The sequence below is a fragment of the Pseudophryne corroboree genome, chromosome 11 (genome assembly GCF_028390025.1).
Source record: "Pseudophryne corroboree isolate aPseCor3 chromosome 11, aPseCor3.hap2, whole genome shotgun sequence".
Taxonomy (NCBI): Eukaryota; Metazoa; Chordata; class Amphibia; order Anura; family Myobatrachidae; genus Pseudophryne; species Pseudophryne corroboree.
The window spans coordinates 320,214,068-320,234,040 of NC_086454.1; the positions used below are offsets into that span (position 1 = coordinate 320,214,068).

A 19,973-nucleotide genomic window follows, 5' to 3' on the forward strand; every position below is an offset into this window, starting at 1 on the left:
AGGATAGTGTCCGGCTTCAGAAGGGTAAAGATATTGTAGATCTGCTAGGCTCTTATTACGATGCGCTTTATTCTCACCTGGCTATTGACCCCGCCCTCAAAGAAGAGTTCTGGTCTACCATTACCCTCCCCTCTCTATTCCAGGACCAGCAAGGCCTGCTTGTAGACCCGATCTCTGCTGAGGAACTGCGTCAGGCTATTAGGAAATTAAAACCCCTGAAAGCCCCTGGTCCCGATGGCTTCTCCGGAGAATTTTATAGGCTTCTAGAATCTGAAATTAGCCCCTCCTTGCTCTCTATTTATCATGTTCTTTTATTGAACAATACTGTTCCTAGTTATTTTAATTCAGCTATTATTAAGGTTTTGCCTAAACCTGGTCGTGACCCTGAGGACCCAGCCTCTTATAGGCCTATCTCCCTGTTATATGTTGATTATAAGCTTTTTATGAAAATTATGTCAGAAAGATTATTTTGCCTTCCCTTATAGTCCCTGACCAGACTGGTTTTATATGGGGTCGTCATTCTGTGATTAATATTCGCAAGGTTGTCTCAGTGATCCAGTCGTCTGCCTCTCATCCTGACTCCTGTCCTAAGGCCATTGTTTCATTGGATGCTGAGAAGGCGTTCCACTTGGTCACTTGGGATCACCTATACCATACCCTAGATAAATCTGGCTTCCCTTCCCGGTTTGTGTCTACCCTGCAGGCTCTGTATTCTTCTCCACTAACCAAAGTGTCCAATAATGGTTTTCTTTCATCTCCCTTTACAGTGAAACGAGGTACAAGACAGGGCTGCCCCATGTCGCCTCTCGTTTGCATTGGTTCTGGAACCTTTGCCTATAGCCCTGAGAAATTTGCAGAGCTTCAAGGGGATATGGTTGAACTCAAACTCTCCTTGTTTGCGGACGACATGCTGTTGTTTGTCTCAGATCCCTGAACATCCCTCCCTGCAATTTTACAATTACTAATTTTGGATCTTTTGCTGGGTACAAAATAAATGTTCACAAATCCGAACTTATGCCCCTAGGTATCTCAGATTCCTCCCTTTTACATCAGGCCGTGTATTCACAGTTCCGTATTTCTTCCCAGCAGTTTAAATATCTAGGTATCCAAATTCCTTCTTCCCTCTACAGGTTATATGAATTAAATTTTACTCAGGTCATCTCCCAAATCTCCCGTTTATTGACCACCTGGAAGCTCCTGCCGCTTTCTCTGTTTGGACGCATAGCGTTGATAATAAGTGTGATTATTCCCAAACTCTCTTACCCTATCCAAATGCTACCCATATCCCTTTCTAAAACGGACACTGCGGTTTGTACCTGTTAATTCACCAAATTTGTGTGGTGTCAAAGTCGAAAAATATCGTAATACATATGCCTTGTACTAACCCCATGCACATGCCCGCTGCGCGTGCACTCGCTCTGCCGTGCGTGCGCATATCCGCACTTTGCGTAACGGAGCTTCCACGGCCATGCGCCTTGGCGCGTGGTATGCGCATTTACGGTAGGGTTTGTGAGCGTGTAGCGTGTTATTAGAACATTACATATTTAACCCAAATAGCGTATATTGTAGATATAGTTCCCCTAGACCATGTCAGCGAGTATTATTAGTTTAAACAGTTCCTGGACAGAGAGATTCGCCTTTGCATGATAGGAAGGGTCAGATAAAGGTTGGAAGGTGATGTCTAGTATCCAGCTGTAGGGTATTTTAAAGGGTAACATTCCGGTGTTAGTTAGAGAAAGATCGCTTGTTCCTGCGTATAGTTATGTACAAAAGTAGATTATGAACACTAACTGTATTTACTGTAAATTACATATGCGGCGGGAATCCAGAGGATACCACCCACAAGAGCAGTTGGGAAAGACAGCGCCCACCTTTTCAAATCCACCTATGACCTTTGCTGTAATATGGAGACATATCTCTGTGTCCAATGAACAATGAGATTACAGTGACCATTGTATTGGGTATGCATGTTGTGTATATAAGGACCATTGTTGCCTGGCCGGTGAGAAGACTCTAAACGCTATCTGTATGACCAGCGGAGGACCGGATTCGGGTTGCGCTTGCGAATATTCTAACGTACGTACATTCTCTGTAGCCATTATTTCTGTTTAGATTTACTTGTTAGTCTGTAGTGTATAAATTGTATTGTTTTATCTTTTGGAATCAATCCACGGAGGCCTTAGAACCCTGTGGTTTAAACTACAAACAGTGTTCTGTTTTCACTTTCCTGCATGGGCTTTAAAGTAGTTTAACCTGTTTAAGGTGTATAAGCATTGTTAAGGTGTACGCACTGCGGATACTTTGTATCGCCAGCGCTACTTAAGGTTTAAAGGTATAACATCGTTGCAGTACTTTGCTGCTAAAGGTTTAAAGTATAAGCATATCATTACATTGCATCATTAACAAGGTTTAAAGGTTATCAATTGTGTGTGCGCTCGCTGTGTGTACTCCGTACACTCAGCTCAGCGTGCGTACGCCAAGTGCGTACCACGTGCAGGACTCTGTACGCAAATAGCGTACAAAGTGCGTAGCACGTGCACGTAGTCTAGCGGCCATATCGGCTCAACGGTAATAGTGTACAAAGGGGTATAGCTTTGCGGTCTAAGATAATACCGACATTATCAGTGGCGTGGGGGACGTTCTCGGATTGCGGCTTCTAAGCTACAACTCCCTAGAAGTGAGGGCGGTGCGGGCCTACCCGAAATTGCTATATTTATTAAAGCTGTATTTTTCCGATACATTAGTGATTGGCTTCTGACGCGGGAGACTTATACCCATGCCCCCTCTGAAATACCCATGTTTACTCCATACTTACCGGCAGATCTTCTTCATACCCCTAGGAAGGCTATTCACCCCCCCCCCCCATATTTTTCATAACATACTTTTCCACGATGTCTATTTGGCCTGGTGTTCAATATGCTCTAAATTAGAGAGACCTTTTTCGGTATCCCACTACGCCCCATTTGGTGGTAACCCGTCTTTTCCTCCGGGAGTGGACAACTCGCTTTTTAGACTCTGGAGCGAAAATAAGAATTTACTTACCGATAATTCTATTTCTCGGAGTCCGTAGTGGATGCTGGGGTTCCTGAAAGGACCATGGGGAATAGCGGCTCCGCAGGAGACAGGGCACAAAAAGTAAAGCTTTCCGATCAGGTGGTGTGCACTGGCTCCTCCCCCTATGACCCTCCTCCAGACTCCAGTTAGGTACTGTGCCCGGACGAGCGTACACAATAAGGGAGGAATTTTGAATCCCGGGTAAGACTCATACCAGCCACACCAATCACACTGTACAACCTGTGATCTGAACCCAGTTAACAGTATGATAACAGCGGAGCCTCTGAAAAGATGGCTCACAACAACAATAACCCGATTTAGTTAGCAATAACTATGTACAAGTATTGCAGATAATCCGCACTTGGGATGGGCGCCCAGCATCCACTACGGACTCCGAGAAATAGAATTATCGGTAAGTAAATTCTTATTTTCTCTATCGTCCTTGTGGATGCTGGGGTTCCTGAAAGGACCATGGGGATTATACCAAAGCTCCCAAACGGGCGGGAGAGTGCGGATGACTCTGCAGCACCGAATGAGAGAACTCCAGGTCCTCTTTTGCCAGGGTATCAAATTTGTAGAATTTTACAAACGTGTTCTCCCCTGACCACGTAACTGCTCGGCAAAGTTGTAATGCCGAGACCCCTCGGGCAGCCGCCCAAGATGAGCCCACCTTCCTTGTGGAATGGGCCTTAACAGATTTAGACTGTGGCAGGCCTGCCACAGAATGTGCAAGTTGAATTGTGCTACCAATCCCACGAGCAATCGACTGCTTAGAAGCAGAAACACCCAGCATTGTTGGGTGCATACAGGATAAACAGCAAGTCAGATTTCCTGACTCCAGCCAACCTGGAAACTATATTTTCAGGGCCCTGATAACATCCAGCAACTTGGAGTCCTCCAAGTCCCTAGTAGCCGCAGGTACCACAATAAGCTGGTTCAGGTGAAACGCTGACACCACCTTAAGGAGAAACTGGGGACGAGTCCGCAGCTTTGCTCTGTCCGAATGGACAATCAGATATGGCTTTGTGAGATAAAGCCGCCAATTCTGACACTCGCCTGGCCGAGGCCAGGACCAACAGCATGGTCATTTTCCATGTGAGATATATCAAATCCACAGATTTGAGTTGTTTAAACCAATGTGATTTTTTTTTTTTTTTTTTAGGAATCCCAAAACTACGTTGAGATCGCCCAGTGCCACTGGAGACATCAAAGGGGCTGTATATGCAGTACTCCCTTAACAACTTCTGGACTTCAGGAACTGAAGCCAATTTCTTTCTGGAAGAAAATCAACAGGCCGAAATTTGAACCTTAATGGACCCAATTTGAGACCCATAGACACTCCTGTTTGCAGGAAATGTAGAAATTAACCTAGTTGAAATTCTTCCGTGGAGCCTTCCTGGACTCACACCCTGGCACATATTTTCACCTAAGTGGTGATAATGTTGTGCGGTCACCTCCTTCCTGGCTCTGACCAGGGTAGGGATGACCTCTTCCGGAATGCCTCTTTCCCTTAGGATCCGGCGTTCACCCGCCTTGGCGTCAACGCAGCTGCGGTAAGTCCCGGAACAGACACGGTTCTTGCCGAATCAAGACCCTTCTTAGTATCTCTTGAAGTTCCGGGAACCAAGTCCTTCTTGGCCAAACCGGAGCCACGAGTATAGTTCTTACTCCTCTCCTTCCTATCATTTTCAATACATTGGGTATGAAAAGCAGAGGATGGAACACATACACCGACTGGTACACCGACGGTGTTACCAGAGCGTCCCAGCTATTGCCTGAGTGTCTCTTGACCTGGCGCTTCAGGTGGGACGCCATCATAACCACCTTTGGTCTTTCCCAACGGTTTACAATCATGTGGAAACTTCCAGATTAAGTTTCCACTTTTCCGGGTGGAATTCATTTATGCTGAGGAAATCTTCCCAGTTGCCCACTCCCGGAATGAACACTGCTGACAGTGTTATCACATGATTTTCCGCCCAGCGAAGAATCCTTGCTGTCATTGCCCTCCTGCTTCTTGTGTCGCCCCGTCTGATAACGTGGGCGACCGCCATGATGATGTCCTACTGGATCAGCACCGGTTGACTTTGAAGCAGGAGTCTTCCTAGGCTCAGAGCATTGTAAATTGCCCTTAGCTCCAGTATATTCATGTGGAGAGAAGTCTCCAGACTTGACCACACTTCCTTGGAAATTTTTTCCCTGTGTGACTACTCCCCAGCCTCTCAGGCTGGTATCCGTGGTCCCCAGAACACAGTCCTGAATGCTGAGTGTGCTGCCCTCTAAAAGATGAGCACTCTGCAGCCCCCACAGAAGAGACACCCTTGTCCTTGGAGACAGGATTATCCGCTGATGCATCTGAAAATGCGATCCGGACCATTCGTCCAGCAAATCCCCTGAGATCTGCCGAATGGAATCGCTTCGTAAGAAGCCACCATTTTTCCCAGGACTCCTGTGCATTGATGCACTGATACTTGGCCTGGTTTTAGGAGGTTTCTGACTAGGTCGAATAACTCCTTGGCTTTTTCCTCCCGGAGGAACACCTTTTTCTGGACTATGCCCAGAATCATTCCTAGGAACAGCAGACGTATCGTCGGAAAACAGCTGCGATTCTTGGAATATTTAGAATCCAGTCGTGCTGTCGTAGAACTACTTTAGATAGTGCTCTTCCGACCTCCAACTGTTCTCTGGAACTTGCCCTTTTCAGGATATCGTCCAAGTAAGGGATAATTTAGATGCCTTTTTTCTTTGAAGAAACATCTTTTCGGCCATTACCTTGGTAAAAGGCCCGGGGTGCCGTGGATAATTCAAACGGCATCGTCTGAAACTGATATTGACAGTTCTGTACCACGAACCAGAGGTACCCTTGTTGAGAAGGGCAAATTTGGACATGGAGGTAATCCTTGATGTCCAGGGACACCATATAGTCCCCTTTTTTCCGGTTCGCTATCACTGCTCTGAGTGACTCCATCTCGATTTGAACCTTTTATGTAAGTGTTCAAAGATTTCAGTTTAGACTATGTCTCACCAAGCCGTCTGGCGTCAGTACCACAATATAGTGTGGAAAAATAATACCCTTTTCCTTGTTGTAGGAGGGGTACTTTGATTATCACCTGCTGGATATACAGCTTGTGAATTGTTTCCAATGCTGCCTCCCTGTCGGAGGGAGCCGTTGGTAAAGCAGACTTCAGAAACCTGCGAGGAGAAGATGTCTCGACTCTCCAATCTGTACCCCTGGGATAATACTTGTACTATCTAGGGGTCAACCTGCGAGTGATCCCACTGCGCGCTGAGACTCTTGAGACTACCCCCCCACCTTGAGTCCGCTTGCATGGCCCCAGCGTCATGCTGAGGACTTGGCAGACGCGGTGGAGGGCTTCTTTTCCTGGGAAGGGGCTGCCTGCTGCAGTCTACTTCCCTTACCTCTATGTCTGGGCAGATATGACTGGCCTTTTGCCTGCATGCCCTCATGGGAAAAGAAGGATTGAGGCTGAAAAGACGGTGTCTTTTTCAGCTGAGATGTAACTTGGGGTAAAAAGGTTGGATTTCCCAGCTGTTGCCGTGGTCCCCAGGTCCGATGGACCGACCCCAACTAACTCCTTCCCTTTATACGGCAATACTTCCATGTGCCGTATGGGATCTGTATCACCTGACCACTGTCGTGTCCATGACATCTTCTGGGTGATATGGACAACGTACTTATCTTGATGCCAGAGAGCAAATATCCCTCTGTGCATCTCACGTACATATATATAGAATGCATCCTATTAAATGCTCTATATGAATAAAATATTTTAAGTCAGGGAATCCGACCAAGCCAACCCAGCACTGCATCTCCAGGCTGATGGCGATCGCTGGTCGCAGTATAACCACCGTATGTGTGTATATACTTTTTAGGATATCTTTCCAGCTTCCTATCAGCTGGCTCCTTGAGGGCGGCCGTATCTGGAGACGGTAACGCCACTTGATAAGCGTGTGAGCGCCTTATCACCCTAAGGGGTGTTTCCCAACGCGCCCTAATTTCTGGCGGGAAAGGGTATAACGCCAATATTGGCTATCGGGGTAACCCCACGCATCATCACACACTTCATTTTATTTTATCTGATTCAGGAAAAACTACAGGTAGTTTTTTCACTCCCACATAATACCCTTTTTTGTGGTACTTGTAGTATCAGAAATATGCAACACCTCCTTCATTGCCCTTAACGTGTGGCCCTAATGAGAAATACGTTTGTTTATTCACCGTCGACACTGGATTCAGTGTCCGTGTCTGTGTCGACCGACTGAGGTAAATGGGCGTTTTTAACGCCCCTGACGGTGTTTCTGAGACGCCTGGACCGGTACTAATAGTTTGTCGGCCGTCTCACGTCGTCAACCGACCTTGCAGCGTGTTGACATTCTCACGTAATTCCCTAAATAAGCCATCCATTCCGGTGTCGACTCCCTAGAGAGTGACATCACCATTACAGGCAATTTCTCCGCCTCCTCACCAACATCGTCCTCATACATGTCGACACACACGTACCGACACACAGCACACACACCGGGAATGCTCTGACAGAGGACAGGACCCACACTAGCCCTTTGGGGAGACAGAGGGAGAGTTTGCCAGCACACACCAAAACGCTATAATTATATAGGGACAACCTTATATAAGTGTTTTCCCTTATAGCATCTTTATATATATCTCAATATCGCCAAAATCAGTGCCCCCCCTCTCTGTTTTAACCCTGTTTCTGTAGTGCAGTGCAGGGGAGAGCCTGGGAGCCTTCTCTCCAGGCTTTCTGTGAGAGAAAATGGCGCTGTGTGCTGAGGAGATAGGCCCCGCCCCTTTTTCGGCGGGCTCGTCTCCCGCTATTTAGTGAATCTTGGCAGGGGTTAAATATCTCCATATAGCCTCTGGGGGCTATATGTGAGGTATTTTTCGCCAAAAAAGGTTTTCATTTGCCTCCCAGGGCGCCCCCCTCCCAGCGCCCTGCACCCTCAGTGACTGCCGTGTGAAGTGTGCTGAGAGGAAAATGGCGCACAGCTGCAGTGCTGTGCGCTACCTTTAGAAGACTGCAGGAGTCTTCAGCCGCCGATTCTGGACCTCTTCTTACTTCAGCATCTGCAAGGGGGCCGGCGGCGCGGCTCCGGTGACCATCCAGGCTGTACCTGTGATCGTCCCTCTGGAGCTGATGTCCAGTAGCCAAGAAGCCAATCCATCCTGCACGCAGGTGAGTTCACTCCTTCTCCCCTAAGTCCCTCGTTGCAGTGATCCTGTTGCCAGCAGGACTCACTGTAAAATAAAAAACCTAAGCTAAACTTTCTCTAAGCAGCTCTTTAGGAGAGCCACCTAGATTGCACCCTTCTCGGCCGGGCACAAAAATCTAACTGGAGTCTGGAGGAGGGTCATAGGGGGAGGAGCCAGTGCACACCACCTGATCGGAAAGCTTTACTTTTTGTGCCCTGTCTCCTGCGGAGCCGCTATTCCCCATGGTCCTTTCAGGAACCCCAGCATCCACAAGGACGATAGAGAAAAAGGCATATCAAAGATTAAAGACGTGTTTGACCCTGGAGGTGTTATCTTAACCTTCAAGGCATTACAGGATAAAGCCCAGTTACCCCACTCTCAGTTTTTTATGTATTTGCAAACTGCGCACTTCACACGCACCAGCATGGCCCAAAATACTACTGCTGTTAACCCGGACCCTATACATAAACGGATGTCTCTGATAGTTTTAAACCCATAAATGTGTTTGTTCAGACTTATTGATGCATTCCAGGGATAAGTTGTGGTCCCGCACTGTCTCTACATGGCATTCTGATATCCCTTCTGTTTCCACCCAGCAGCACCTTCTCCGCTATTATGATAATACCCTAAAGCACTTGTGTTGCTCCTGGCTGCAGGAAGTTAATTTTAAATTCATACATCGTGCCTACATATACCAAGCTCGCAGAAGGTATATGGTTGCTGATGAATCTGGTTCCTGTCTCAAATGTAGACGCCCGAATGCCCCCCCCCCCACCCCGCCCCACCCAACGCCTATTATTATTATGTGTTACTTGTATCTTGTTATTTTATGCCCGCTGCTTTTTGTTATCTTCTGTATTGAAAAATTTAGAAAATCTAATATACAGATATAAAAAAAAAAAAAAAAAAAAAAAGATTTCTCACACTCCTCTGACACCTTATCAGGAATATGCAGAACATCTCAGGTAGCCTCTATAAGAGCCTCTATTCCTTGTGACAGAGCTGCATCCCCCCCCTCTGAGTCCACCTCCCCCTCCTCCATGTCTGACCTGTCAGCGTCAGAGTCAGACGGCAGGATATGGGCCAGAGATCGCTTTTGCGGACAAATGGGAGGGAATTGAGACGCTGTTTTGGGGATTGAGTCTCTGTTCATAAACTCATCCACAATCTGTTGTAAGTATTGCGTCTCTTTCTCATTGCGGGACAATTTTGTAGAAAGAATGGAGATCATTCCCTTAAGAGAATTAACCCATTACGGTTCAGCCCAGCTAGTCTGTGAACCCTGAGTACCCAGTAATGAGACCCCTGGTGACGAGGAACACTTTGCGGTACAAGAGACACACTCTTCGCCTGACATAATGTAAACCTGACAGCACACACACACACACAGGAAAGGTTAAGTACAATTAACCCACAAAGAACCCTTCAGGGAGACACAGAGTTGTTTGGAGCCAGCCCCCACTGCGCCCTTATCGCTAATGCCAAGTTAGCTGGGTTGCAGACTAAGTACCCTGATAGGGGACTTAGTACACTAGTAATCGTTCCGTCCTTGCTATGACCCCCTGGTACCGCTGAGGTAATCTGGAGTCACACTGGAGGAGCTGCGCGTCCCTGTCCTGTCAGCATCTGTGTCCAATGCAGAGGGAAAATGGTGCTGGTGACCTGCTGGATCATCTCGTAGTGAGGCCTAGCCCCTTCAATGGCGCACGGTCTTCCCGCTTTTTTTTTTTATACTGGCTGAGGAATCTGGTGCTTAAAATGGAGAAAATCGTTTTAAGACTGTTGTGCCAGTGTGGGTACTGTGTACAATGTACTGAGATGCAGTTGTGTACTGTGTCTGGAGACGCATTCCGCCCCGGTCAAAAACAGTGCGTCTCTGTACCCTCATGCCGCCATAATGGCCGGCGACCTGCTAGGCGGAACGCCGGCTCAGTACCCACCACTCTTCTTTCTTCTGGCTCTGTTAGGGGTGGCGGCGTGCTGCAGGATTGTACGCTCGCCGTGGCTCCATCAGAAGCTCAGTGTCCTGTCAGCGGGGAACGGGACCAATAACCCTTCAAGAGGTTGGGCTGTCCCCCTCCCCCCCTTTCTAAGTTTTACGAAGCAGACAGGCTGGTGCCAACCAGCCCTGCCTGAAAATAACAAACATATAAAATAAATGCAGAAAACTCTTCAGGAGCTTCCATAAGCGTGACCGGCTCCTCCGGGCACATTTTATAAACTGAGTCTGGTAGGAGGGGCATAGAGGGAGGAGCCAGCCCACACGATCAAATTCTTAAAGTGCCCATGGCTCCTAGAGGACCAGTCCATACCCCATGGTACTAAATGGAACCCCAGTATCCTCTAGGACGTAAGAGAAATCCTAAACATTTGCTTGCCGATATAACTACCTCCTTAAACTCACGTCTGTACAGTACACGCATCAAAAACAATAAGCACGCTTTCTACTTACTGGTTCAACAATAGCTTGGTAAGTTCCATGTAATGGGGATTTGGCATTGGGGTAAACGTGTCCTCTCGCCGTTCATTGTCTCTGATTTCCTCCAGTTTTTCTATAAACAGAAAAAAAAGTTTTCCTTAAAAAAAGCCTTGCAGTGATCTCCTGAACATAAGAATTCTACCCGTTTCCCATATGCAATTATTGACTGATGGAAAGATTCCTATTTGTGCATTTTCTTGCTAGTTAGACTAGAGAACCCCAGATTTCTCCCACCAATTATCAGCTCCCCGACATTCAGAAGGCACACACAGGTATATGTAAGGTATGTTGCAAAGAAGATTACGCAGTAATTAAGTCAGAGTAACTATCAAGCAGATTCAGTGAAATGCAATATTCCATAGACCCTGACAAGATGTCTCCATGTTTGAGATGTTAGTACATCTCTGCGTTATTGCTTAATTCTTCACCTGGATAGTGACATGTGCCCTCCCCTACAGTCTCTAAGCGACTTTACAGCTGGAATATTTAAATAAAACTGTGTAAAAATAAGATTTTACTTACCGATAAATCTATTTCTCGTAGTCCGTAGTGGATGCTGGGGACTCCGTCAGGACCATGGGGATTAGCGGCTCCGCAGGAGACAGGGCACAAAACTAAAGCTTTAGGATCAGGTGGTGTGTACTGGCTCCTCCCCCTATGACCCTCCTCCAAGCCTCAGTTAGGATACTGTGCCCGGACGAGCGTACACAATAAGGAAGGATATTGAATCCCGGGTAAGACTCATACCAGCCACACCAATCACACCGTATAACTTGTGATCTAAACCCAGTTAACAGTATGACAAACGTAGGAGCCTCTGAACAGACGGCTCACAACAATAACAACCCGATTTTTTTGTAACAATAACTATGTACAAGTATTGCAGACAATCCGCACTTGGGATGGGCGCCCAGCATCCACTACGGACTACGAGAAATAGATTTATCGGTAAGTAAAATCTTATTTTCTCTGACGTCCTAAGTGGATGCTGGGGACTCCGTCAGGACCATGGGGATTATACCAAAGCTCCCAAACGGGCGGGAGAGTGCGGATGACTCTGCAGCACCGAGTGAGAGAACTCCAGGTCCTCCTCAGCCAGGGTGTGCCCCTGACCAAGTAGCAGCTCGGCAAAGATGTAAAGCCGAGACCCCTCGGGCAGTCGCCCAAGATGAGCCCACCTTCCTTGTGGAATGGGCATTTATATATTTTGGCTGTGGCAGTCCTGCCACAGAATGTGCAAGCTGAATTGTACTACACATTCAACTAGCAATCGTCTGCTTAGAAGCAAGAGCACCCAGTTTTTTTTTTGGGTGCATACAGGATAACAGCAAGTCAGTTTTCCTGACTCCAGCCGTCCTGGAAATCTATATTTTCAGGGCCCTGACAACATCTAGCAACTTGGAGTCCTCCAAGTCTCTAGTAGCCGCAGGTACCACAATAAGCTGGTTCAGATGAAACGCTGACACCACCTTAGGGAGAAACTGGGGACGAGTCCGCAGCTCTGCCCTGTCCGAATGGACAATCAGATATGGGCTTTTGTGAGACAAAGCCGCCAATTCTGACACTCGCCTGGCCGAGGCCAGGGCCAACATCATGGTCACTTTCCATGTGAGATATTTCAAATCCACAGATTTGAGCGGTTTAAACCAACGTGATTTGAGGAATCCCAGGACTACGTTGAGATCCCACAGTGCCACTGGAGGCACAAAAGGGGGTTGTATATGCAGTACTCCCTTGTCAAATTTCTGGACTTCAGGAACTGAAGCCAATTCTTTCTGGAAGAAAATCGACAGGGCCGAAATTTGAACCTTAATGGACCCCAATTTGAGGCCCATAGACACTCCTGTTTGCAGGAAATGCAGGAATCGACCGAGTTGAAATTTCTTCGTGGGGCCTTTCTGGCCTCACACCACGCAACATATTTTCGCCACATGTGGTGATAATGTTGTGCGGTCACCTCCTTCCTGGCTTTGACCAGGGTAGGAATGACCTCTTCCGGAATGCCTTTTTCCCTTAGGATCCGGCGTTCAACCGCCATGCCGTCAAACGCAGCCGCGGTAAGTCTTGGAACAGACATGGTACTTGCTGAAGCAAGTCCCTTCTTATCGGCAGAGGCCCTGAGTCCTCTGTGAGCATCTCTTGAAGTTCCGGGTACCAAGTCCTTCTTGGCCCATCCGGAGCCACGAGTATAGTTCTTACTCCTCTACGTCTTATAATTCTCAGTACCTTTGGTATGAGAAGCAGAGGAGGGAACACATACACCGACTGGTACACCCATGGTGTTACCAGAACGTCCACAGCTATTGCCTGAGGGTCTCTTGACCTGGCGCAATACCTGTCCAGTTTTTTGTTCAGGCGGGACGCCATCATGTCCACCTTTGGTCTTTCCCAACGGTGCACAATCATGTGGAAAAAACATCTCGATGAAGTCCCCACTTTCCCGGGTGGAGGTCGTGCTGAGGAAGTCTGCTTCCCAGTTGTCCACTCCCGGAATGAAAACTGCTGACAGTGCTATCACATGATTTTCCGCCCAGCGAAGAATCCTTGCAGTTTCTGCCATTGTCCTCCTGCTTCTTGTGCCGCCCTGTCTGTTTACGTGGGCGACTGCCGTGATGTTGTCCCACTGGATCAATACCGGCTGACCTTGAAGCAGAGGTCTTGCTAAGCTTAGAGCATTGTAAATTGCTCTTAGCTCCAGTATATTTATGCGGAGAGAAGTCCCCAGACTTGATCACACTCCCTGGAAATTTTTTCCCTGTGTGACAGCTCCCCAGCCTTTCAAGCTGGAATCCGTGGTCACCAGGACCCAGTCCTGAATGCATAACTGTGGCCCTTTAGTAGATGAGCACTCTGCAGCCACCACAGAAGAGACACCCTTGTCCTTGGAGACAGGGTTATCCGCTGATGCATCTGAAGATGCGATCCGGACCATTTGTCCAGCAGATCCCACTGAAAAGTTCTTGCGTGAAATCTGCCGAATGGAATCGCTTCGTAAGAAGCCACCATTTTTCCCAGGACCCTTGTGCAATGATGCACTGACCCTTTTCCTGGTTTTTGGAGGTTCCTGACTAGCTCAGATAACTCCCTGGCTTTCTCCTCCGGGAGAAACACCTTTTTCTGGACTGTGTCCAGAATCATCCCTAGGGACAGCAGACGTGTCGTCGGAGACAGCTGCGATTTTGGAATATTTAGAATCCACCCGTGCTGTCGTAGAACTACTTGAGATAGTGCTACTCAGACCTCCAACTGTTCTCTGGACCTTGCCCTTATCAGGAGATCGTCCAAGTAAGGGATAATTAAGACGCCTTTTCTTTGAAGAAGAATCATCATTTCGGCCATTACCTTGGTAAAGACCCGGGGTGCCGTGGACAATCCAAACGGCAGCGTCTGAAACTGATAGTGACAGTTTTGTACCACGAACCTGAGGTACCCTTTGTGAGAAGGGCAAATTTGGACATGGAGGTAAGCATCCTTGATGTCCAGGGACACCATATAGTCCCCTTCTTCCTGGTTCGCTATCACTGCTCTGAGTGACTCCATTTAGAATAGGTCTCACCTAGCCGTCTGGCTTCAGTACCACAATATAGTGTGGAATAATACCCCTTTACTTGTTGTAGGAGGGGTACTTTGATTATCACCTGCTGGGAATACAGCTTGTGAATTGTTTCCAATACTGCCTCCCTGTCGGAGGTAGACGTTGGTAAAGCAAACTTCAGGAACCTGCGAGGGGGAGACGTCTCGAATCTCCAATCTGTACCCCTGGGATACTACTTGTAGGATCCAGGGGTCCACTTGCGAGTGAGCCCACTGCGTGCTGAAACTCTTGAGACGACCGCCCACCGCACCTGTTTGTACGGCCCCAGCGTCATGCTGAGGACTTGGCAGAAGCGGTGGAAGGCTTCTGTTCCTGGGAATGGGCTGTCTGCTGCAGTCTTCTTCCCTTACCTCTATCCCTGGGCAGATATTATGGGGACGAAAGGACTGAGGCTGAAAAGACTATGTCTTTTTCTGCTGAGATGTGACTTGGGGTAAAAAAAAGGTGGATTTTCTAGCTGTTGCCGTGGCCACCAGGTCCGATGGACCGACCCCAAATAACTCCTCCCCTTTATACGGCAATACTTCCATGTGCCGTTTGGAATCTGCATCACCTGACCACTGTCGTGTCCATAAACATCGTCTGGCAGATATGGACATCGCACTTACTCTTGATGCCAGAGTTTCGCATATATAGAAATGCATCTTTTAAATGCTCTATAGTCAATAAAATACTGTCCCTGTCAAGGGTATCAATATTTCCAGTCAGGGAATCCGACCAAGCCACCCCAGCGCTGCCCATCCAGGCTGAGGCGATCGCTGGTCGCAGTATAACACCAGTATGTGTGTATATACTTTTTAGGATATTTTCCAACCTCCTATCAGTTGGCTCCTTGAGGGCGTCCGTATCTGGAGACGGTAACGCCACTTGTTTTTATAAGCGTGTGAGCGCCTTATCCACCCTAAGGTGTGTTTCCCAACGCGCCATAACTTCTGGCGGGAAAGGGTATACCGCCAATAATTTTCTATCGGGGGAAACCCACGCATCATCACACACTTCATTTAATTTATCTGAGTCAGGAAAAACCACATGTAGTTTTTTCACACTCCACATAATACCCTTTTTTGTGGTACTTGTAGTATCAGAAATATGTAACATCTCCTTCATTGCCCTTAACAAGTAACGTGTGGCCCTAAAGGAAAATACGTTTGTTTCTTCACCGTCGACACTGGAGTCAGTGTCCGTGTCTGTGTCGACCGACTGAGGTAAAAGGACGTTTTAACGCCCCTGACGGTGTTTTAGACGCCTGGACAGGTACTAATTGGTTTGCCGGCCGTCTCATGTCGTCAACCGACCTTGCAGCGTGTTGACATTATCACGTAATTCCTTAAATAAGCCATCCATTCCGGTGTCGACTCCCTAGAGAGTGACATCACCATTACCGGCAATTGCTCCGCCTCCTCACCAACATCGTCCTCATACATGTCGACACACAAGTACCGACACACAGCACACACACAGGGAATGCTCTGATAGAGGACAGGACCCCACTAGCCCTTTGGGGAGACAGAGGGAGAGTTTGCCAGCACACACCAAAAACGCTATATTATACAGGGACAACCTTTATATAAGTGTTTTTCCCTTATAGCATTTTAATATATATATATACATATCGCCAAATAAGTGCCCCCCCTCTCTGTTTTAACCCTGTTTCTGTAGTGCAGTGCAGGGGAGAGCCTGGGAGCCTTCCCACCAGCATTTCTGTGAGGGAAAATGGCGCTGTGTGCTGAGGAGAATAGGCCCCGCCCCCTTTTCGGCGGGCTTCTTCTCCCGTTTTTCTGAGACCTGGCAGGGGTTAAATACATCCATATAGCCTCCAGGGACTATATGTGATGTATTTTTAGCCAGAATAAGGTATTATACATTGCTGCCCAGGGCGCCCCCAGCAACGCCCTGTACCCTCCGTGACCGTTGGTGTGAAGTGTGTGACAACAATGGCGCACAGCTGCAGTGCTGTGCGCTACCTTCATGAAGACTGAAAAGCCTTCTGCCGCCGGTTTCTGGACCTTCAATCTTCAGCATCTGCAAGGGGGGTCGGCGGCGCGGCTCCGGGACGAACCCCAGGGTGAGACCTGTGTTCCGACTCCCTCTGGAGCTAATGGTGTCCAGTAGCCTAAGAAGCCAATCCATCCTGCACGCAGGTGAGTTGAACTTCTCTCCCCTAAGTCCCTCGATGCAGTGAGCCTGTTGCCAGCAGGACTCACTGAAAATAAGAAACCTAAAAACTTTTTCTAAGCAGCTCCTTAAGAGAGCCACCTAGATTGCACCCTGCTCGGACGGGCACAAAAACCTAACTGAGGCTTGGAGGAGGGTCATAGGGGGAGGAGCCAGTACACACCACCTGATCCTAAAGCTTTAGTTTTGTGCCCTGTCTCCTGCGGAGCCGCTAATCCCCATGGTCCTGACGGAGTCCCCAGCATCCACTTAGGACGTCAGAGAAAAGTAAGTACACCTTTACTGCCACTACTGTGTATAAGAACTTTGTCAGGTCAGTCTGGAGCATTCCTGTTTGTGTGTTACCTACATCACAAGGAGAAAAGACTTCGACAACGATCTTAGAGAAGCAAATTACACTGCATCTCAGCCTAAGAGAGTGTTATAAGGCCACTATCGATCATATTGGGGCCAATTCAATCACCTTGGGACTGTTTAGATGTCTAAAATATTATCACAATTCAAAGAATGTTTGGCAGCCCGTGCACATTGCGCATGTCGCGCCCACACACAGGGTTTAGCGGTGTAAAAACAGTTAAACCAGTCGGAAGTCCTGCTTTGGATGTCCAAACTCCCGTTTGGATGCCCAAAGTGCCGACTTAGCGCATATGATACGGTGTGTTATAGCTATACCCATGTATATATAACACAGCTGCAGGCCTGCCTTGTGTCACTGGTACTGTGTGGTATAGCGATACCCATGTATATATCCCACATAGCTGCAGGTCTGCCTTGTATCACTGGTACTGTGTGGTATAGAGAAATCCATGTATATATCACACATAGCTGCAGACTTGCTTTGTGTTACTGGTACGGTGTGGTATAGATACCCATTTATATATAATTCACTCTCTTACCAACATCCATCCACTCTGGAGGAACAATACGACATTTCTGCCTCTGTTTAAGATTGATGGCCAACCAGAGAGGAACCTGGACAGGTAAACCAGGGTTGAACGGACCTAAATCACCCTGGGGTAAAAAAAAAAAAAAAAAAAAAAGATAAATAAACCATGTTAATGTAGTTTCAAACTATATGTGGATTATCACGTTTAAAACGCCAATGAAATAAGGTTACAGTGTGTCATCTTAAGTCTCCACATTACACTACATATGTATTAAAATGTAACAACCAAGGCTAAAAGATAGGAGCCAGGATTGTAGCACAGAAATATTTACGAGCAAAGTCTTAGGGGCAGGCCTATGCAGATTTGGGATTCCACAATAACCAGCCCTGCACTGAGCATACAAAATAACATATCCCAGCCAACAGCTTATTACCCAAACACGAGTTGACTTGTAATTACCCTAACGACGCATTCAGAATATGAACAGGAATATGGATTTGAAAAAATAAGATTTTACTCACCGGTAAATCTATTTCTCGTAGTCCGTAGTGGATGCTGGGGACTCCGTAAGGACCATGGGGAATAGACGGGCTCCGCAGGAGACTGGGCACTCTATAAGAAAGATTTAGTACTATCTGCTGTGCACTGGCTCCTCCCTCTATGCCCCTCCTCCAGACCTCAGTTAGGATACTGTGCCCGGAAGAGCTGACACAATAAGGAAGGATTTTGAATCCCGGGTAAGACTCATACCAGCCACACCAATCACACCGTATAACTCGTGATATTATACCCAGTTAACAGTATGAAAATAAGATTTTACTTACCGATAAATCTATTTCTCGTAGTCCGTAGTGGATGCTGGGGACTCCGTCAGGACCATGGGGATTAGCGGCTCCGCAGGAGACAGGGCACAAAAATAAAGCTTTAGGATCAGGTGGTGTGCACTGGCTCCTCCCCCTATGACCCTCCTCCAAGCCTCAGTTAGGATACTGTGCCCGGACGAGCGTACACAATAAGGAAGGATTTTGAATCCCGGGTAAGACTCATACCAGCCACACCAATCACACCGTACAACTTGTGATCTGAACCCAGTTAACAGTATGACAACGTAGGAGCCTCTGAACAGACGGCTCACAACAAGAACAACCCGATTTTTTTGTAACAATAACTATGTACAAGTATTGCAGACAATCCGCACTTGGGATGGGCGCCCAGCATCCACTACGGACTACGAGAAATAGATTTATCGGTAAGTAAAATCTTATTTTCTCTAAACGTCCTAGTGGATGCTGGGGACTCCGTCAGGACCATGGGGATTATACCAAAGCTCCCAAACGGGCGGGAGAGTGCGGATGACTCTGCAGCACCAAATGAGAGAACTCCAGGTCCTCTTTAGCCAGGGTATCAAATTTGTAGAATTTTACAAACGTGTTCTCCCCCGACCACGTAGCTGCTCGGCAGAGTTGTAATGCCGAGACCCCTCGGGCAGCCGCCCAGGATGAGCCCACCTTCCTTGTGGAATGGGCCTTGACAGATTTAGGCTGTGGCAGGCCTGCCACAGAATGTGCAAGTTGAATTGTGCTACAAATCCAACGAGCAATCGTCTGCTTAGAAGCAGGAGCACCCAGCTTGTTGGGTGCATACAGTATAAACAGCGAGTCAGATTTTCTGACTCCAGCCGTCCTTGAAATATATATTTTCAATGCCCTGACAACGTCCAGCAACTTGGAATCCTCCAAATCGCTAGTAGCCGCAGGCACCACAATAGGCTGGTTCAGGTGAAACGCTGACACCACCTTAGGCAGAAAATGAGGACGCGTCCGCAGTTCTGCCCTGTCCGAATGGAAAATCAGATATGGGCTTTTATACGATAAAGCCGCCAATTCTGACACTCTCCTGGCTGAAGCCAGGGCCAGTAGCATGGTTACTTTCCATGTAAGATATTTCAAATCCGCCGATTTGAGTGGCTCAAACCAATGGGATTTGAGAAAATCCAAAACTACATTAAGGTCCCACGGAGCCACTGGGGGCACAATCGGGGGCTGTATATGTAGTACTCCTTTTACAAAAGTCTGGACTTCAGGAACTGAAGCCAATTCTTTCTGGAAGAAAATCGACAGGGCCGAAATTTGAACCTTAATGGACCCCAACTTGAGGCCCATAGACAATCCTGTTTGCAGGAAATGTAGGAATCGACCCAATTGAAATTCCTCCGTGGGGGCCTTCCTGGCCTCGCACCACGCAACATATTTTCTCCAAATGCGGTGATAATGTTGTGCAGTCACCTCCTTCCTGGCTTTAACCAGTGTAGGGATGACCTCTTCCGGAATGCCTTTTTCCCTTAGAATTCGGCGTTCAACCGCCACGCCGTCAAACGCAGCCGCGGTAAGTCTTGGAATAGACACGGTCCCTGCTCAATCAGGTGCCGTCTTAGAGGTAGAGGCCACGGATTTTCCGTGAGCATCTCCTGAAGTTCCGGGTACCAAGTTCTTCTTGGCCAATCCGGAGCCACGAGTATCGTTCTTACTCCCCTTTGCCGTATAATTCTCAGTACTT

The 19,973-nt window shown here is 47.6% G+C and overlaps 1 protein-coding gene across 2 annotated transcripts in view; it reads right to left on the minus strand.

Moving 5' to 3' along the window:
* GINS2 (GINS complex subunit 2) overlaps positions 1-19,973 on the minus strand; it is a 92,167-nt gene that overhangs the window by 35,606 nt on the left and 36,588 nt on the right. For both annotated transcript variants that reach the window (XM_063946230.1, XM_063946231.1), the window contains exons 2-3: positions 17,427-17,541; positions 10,734-10,833 (exon numbers count right to left, since the gene is read on the minus strand). In XM_063946230.1, the coding sequence (XP_063802300.1) occupies positions 10,734-10,833; positions 17,427-17,541 (215 nt within the window). The remainder of the gene's footprint in view (positions 1-10,733; positions 10,834-17,426; positions 17,542-19,973) is intronic.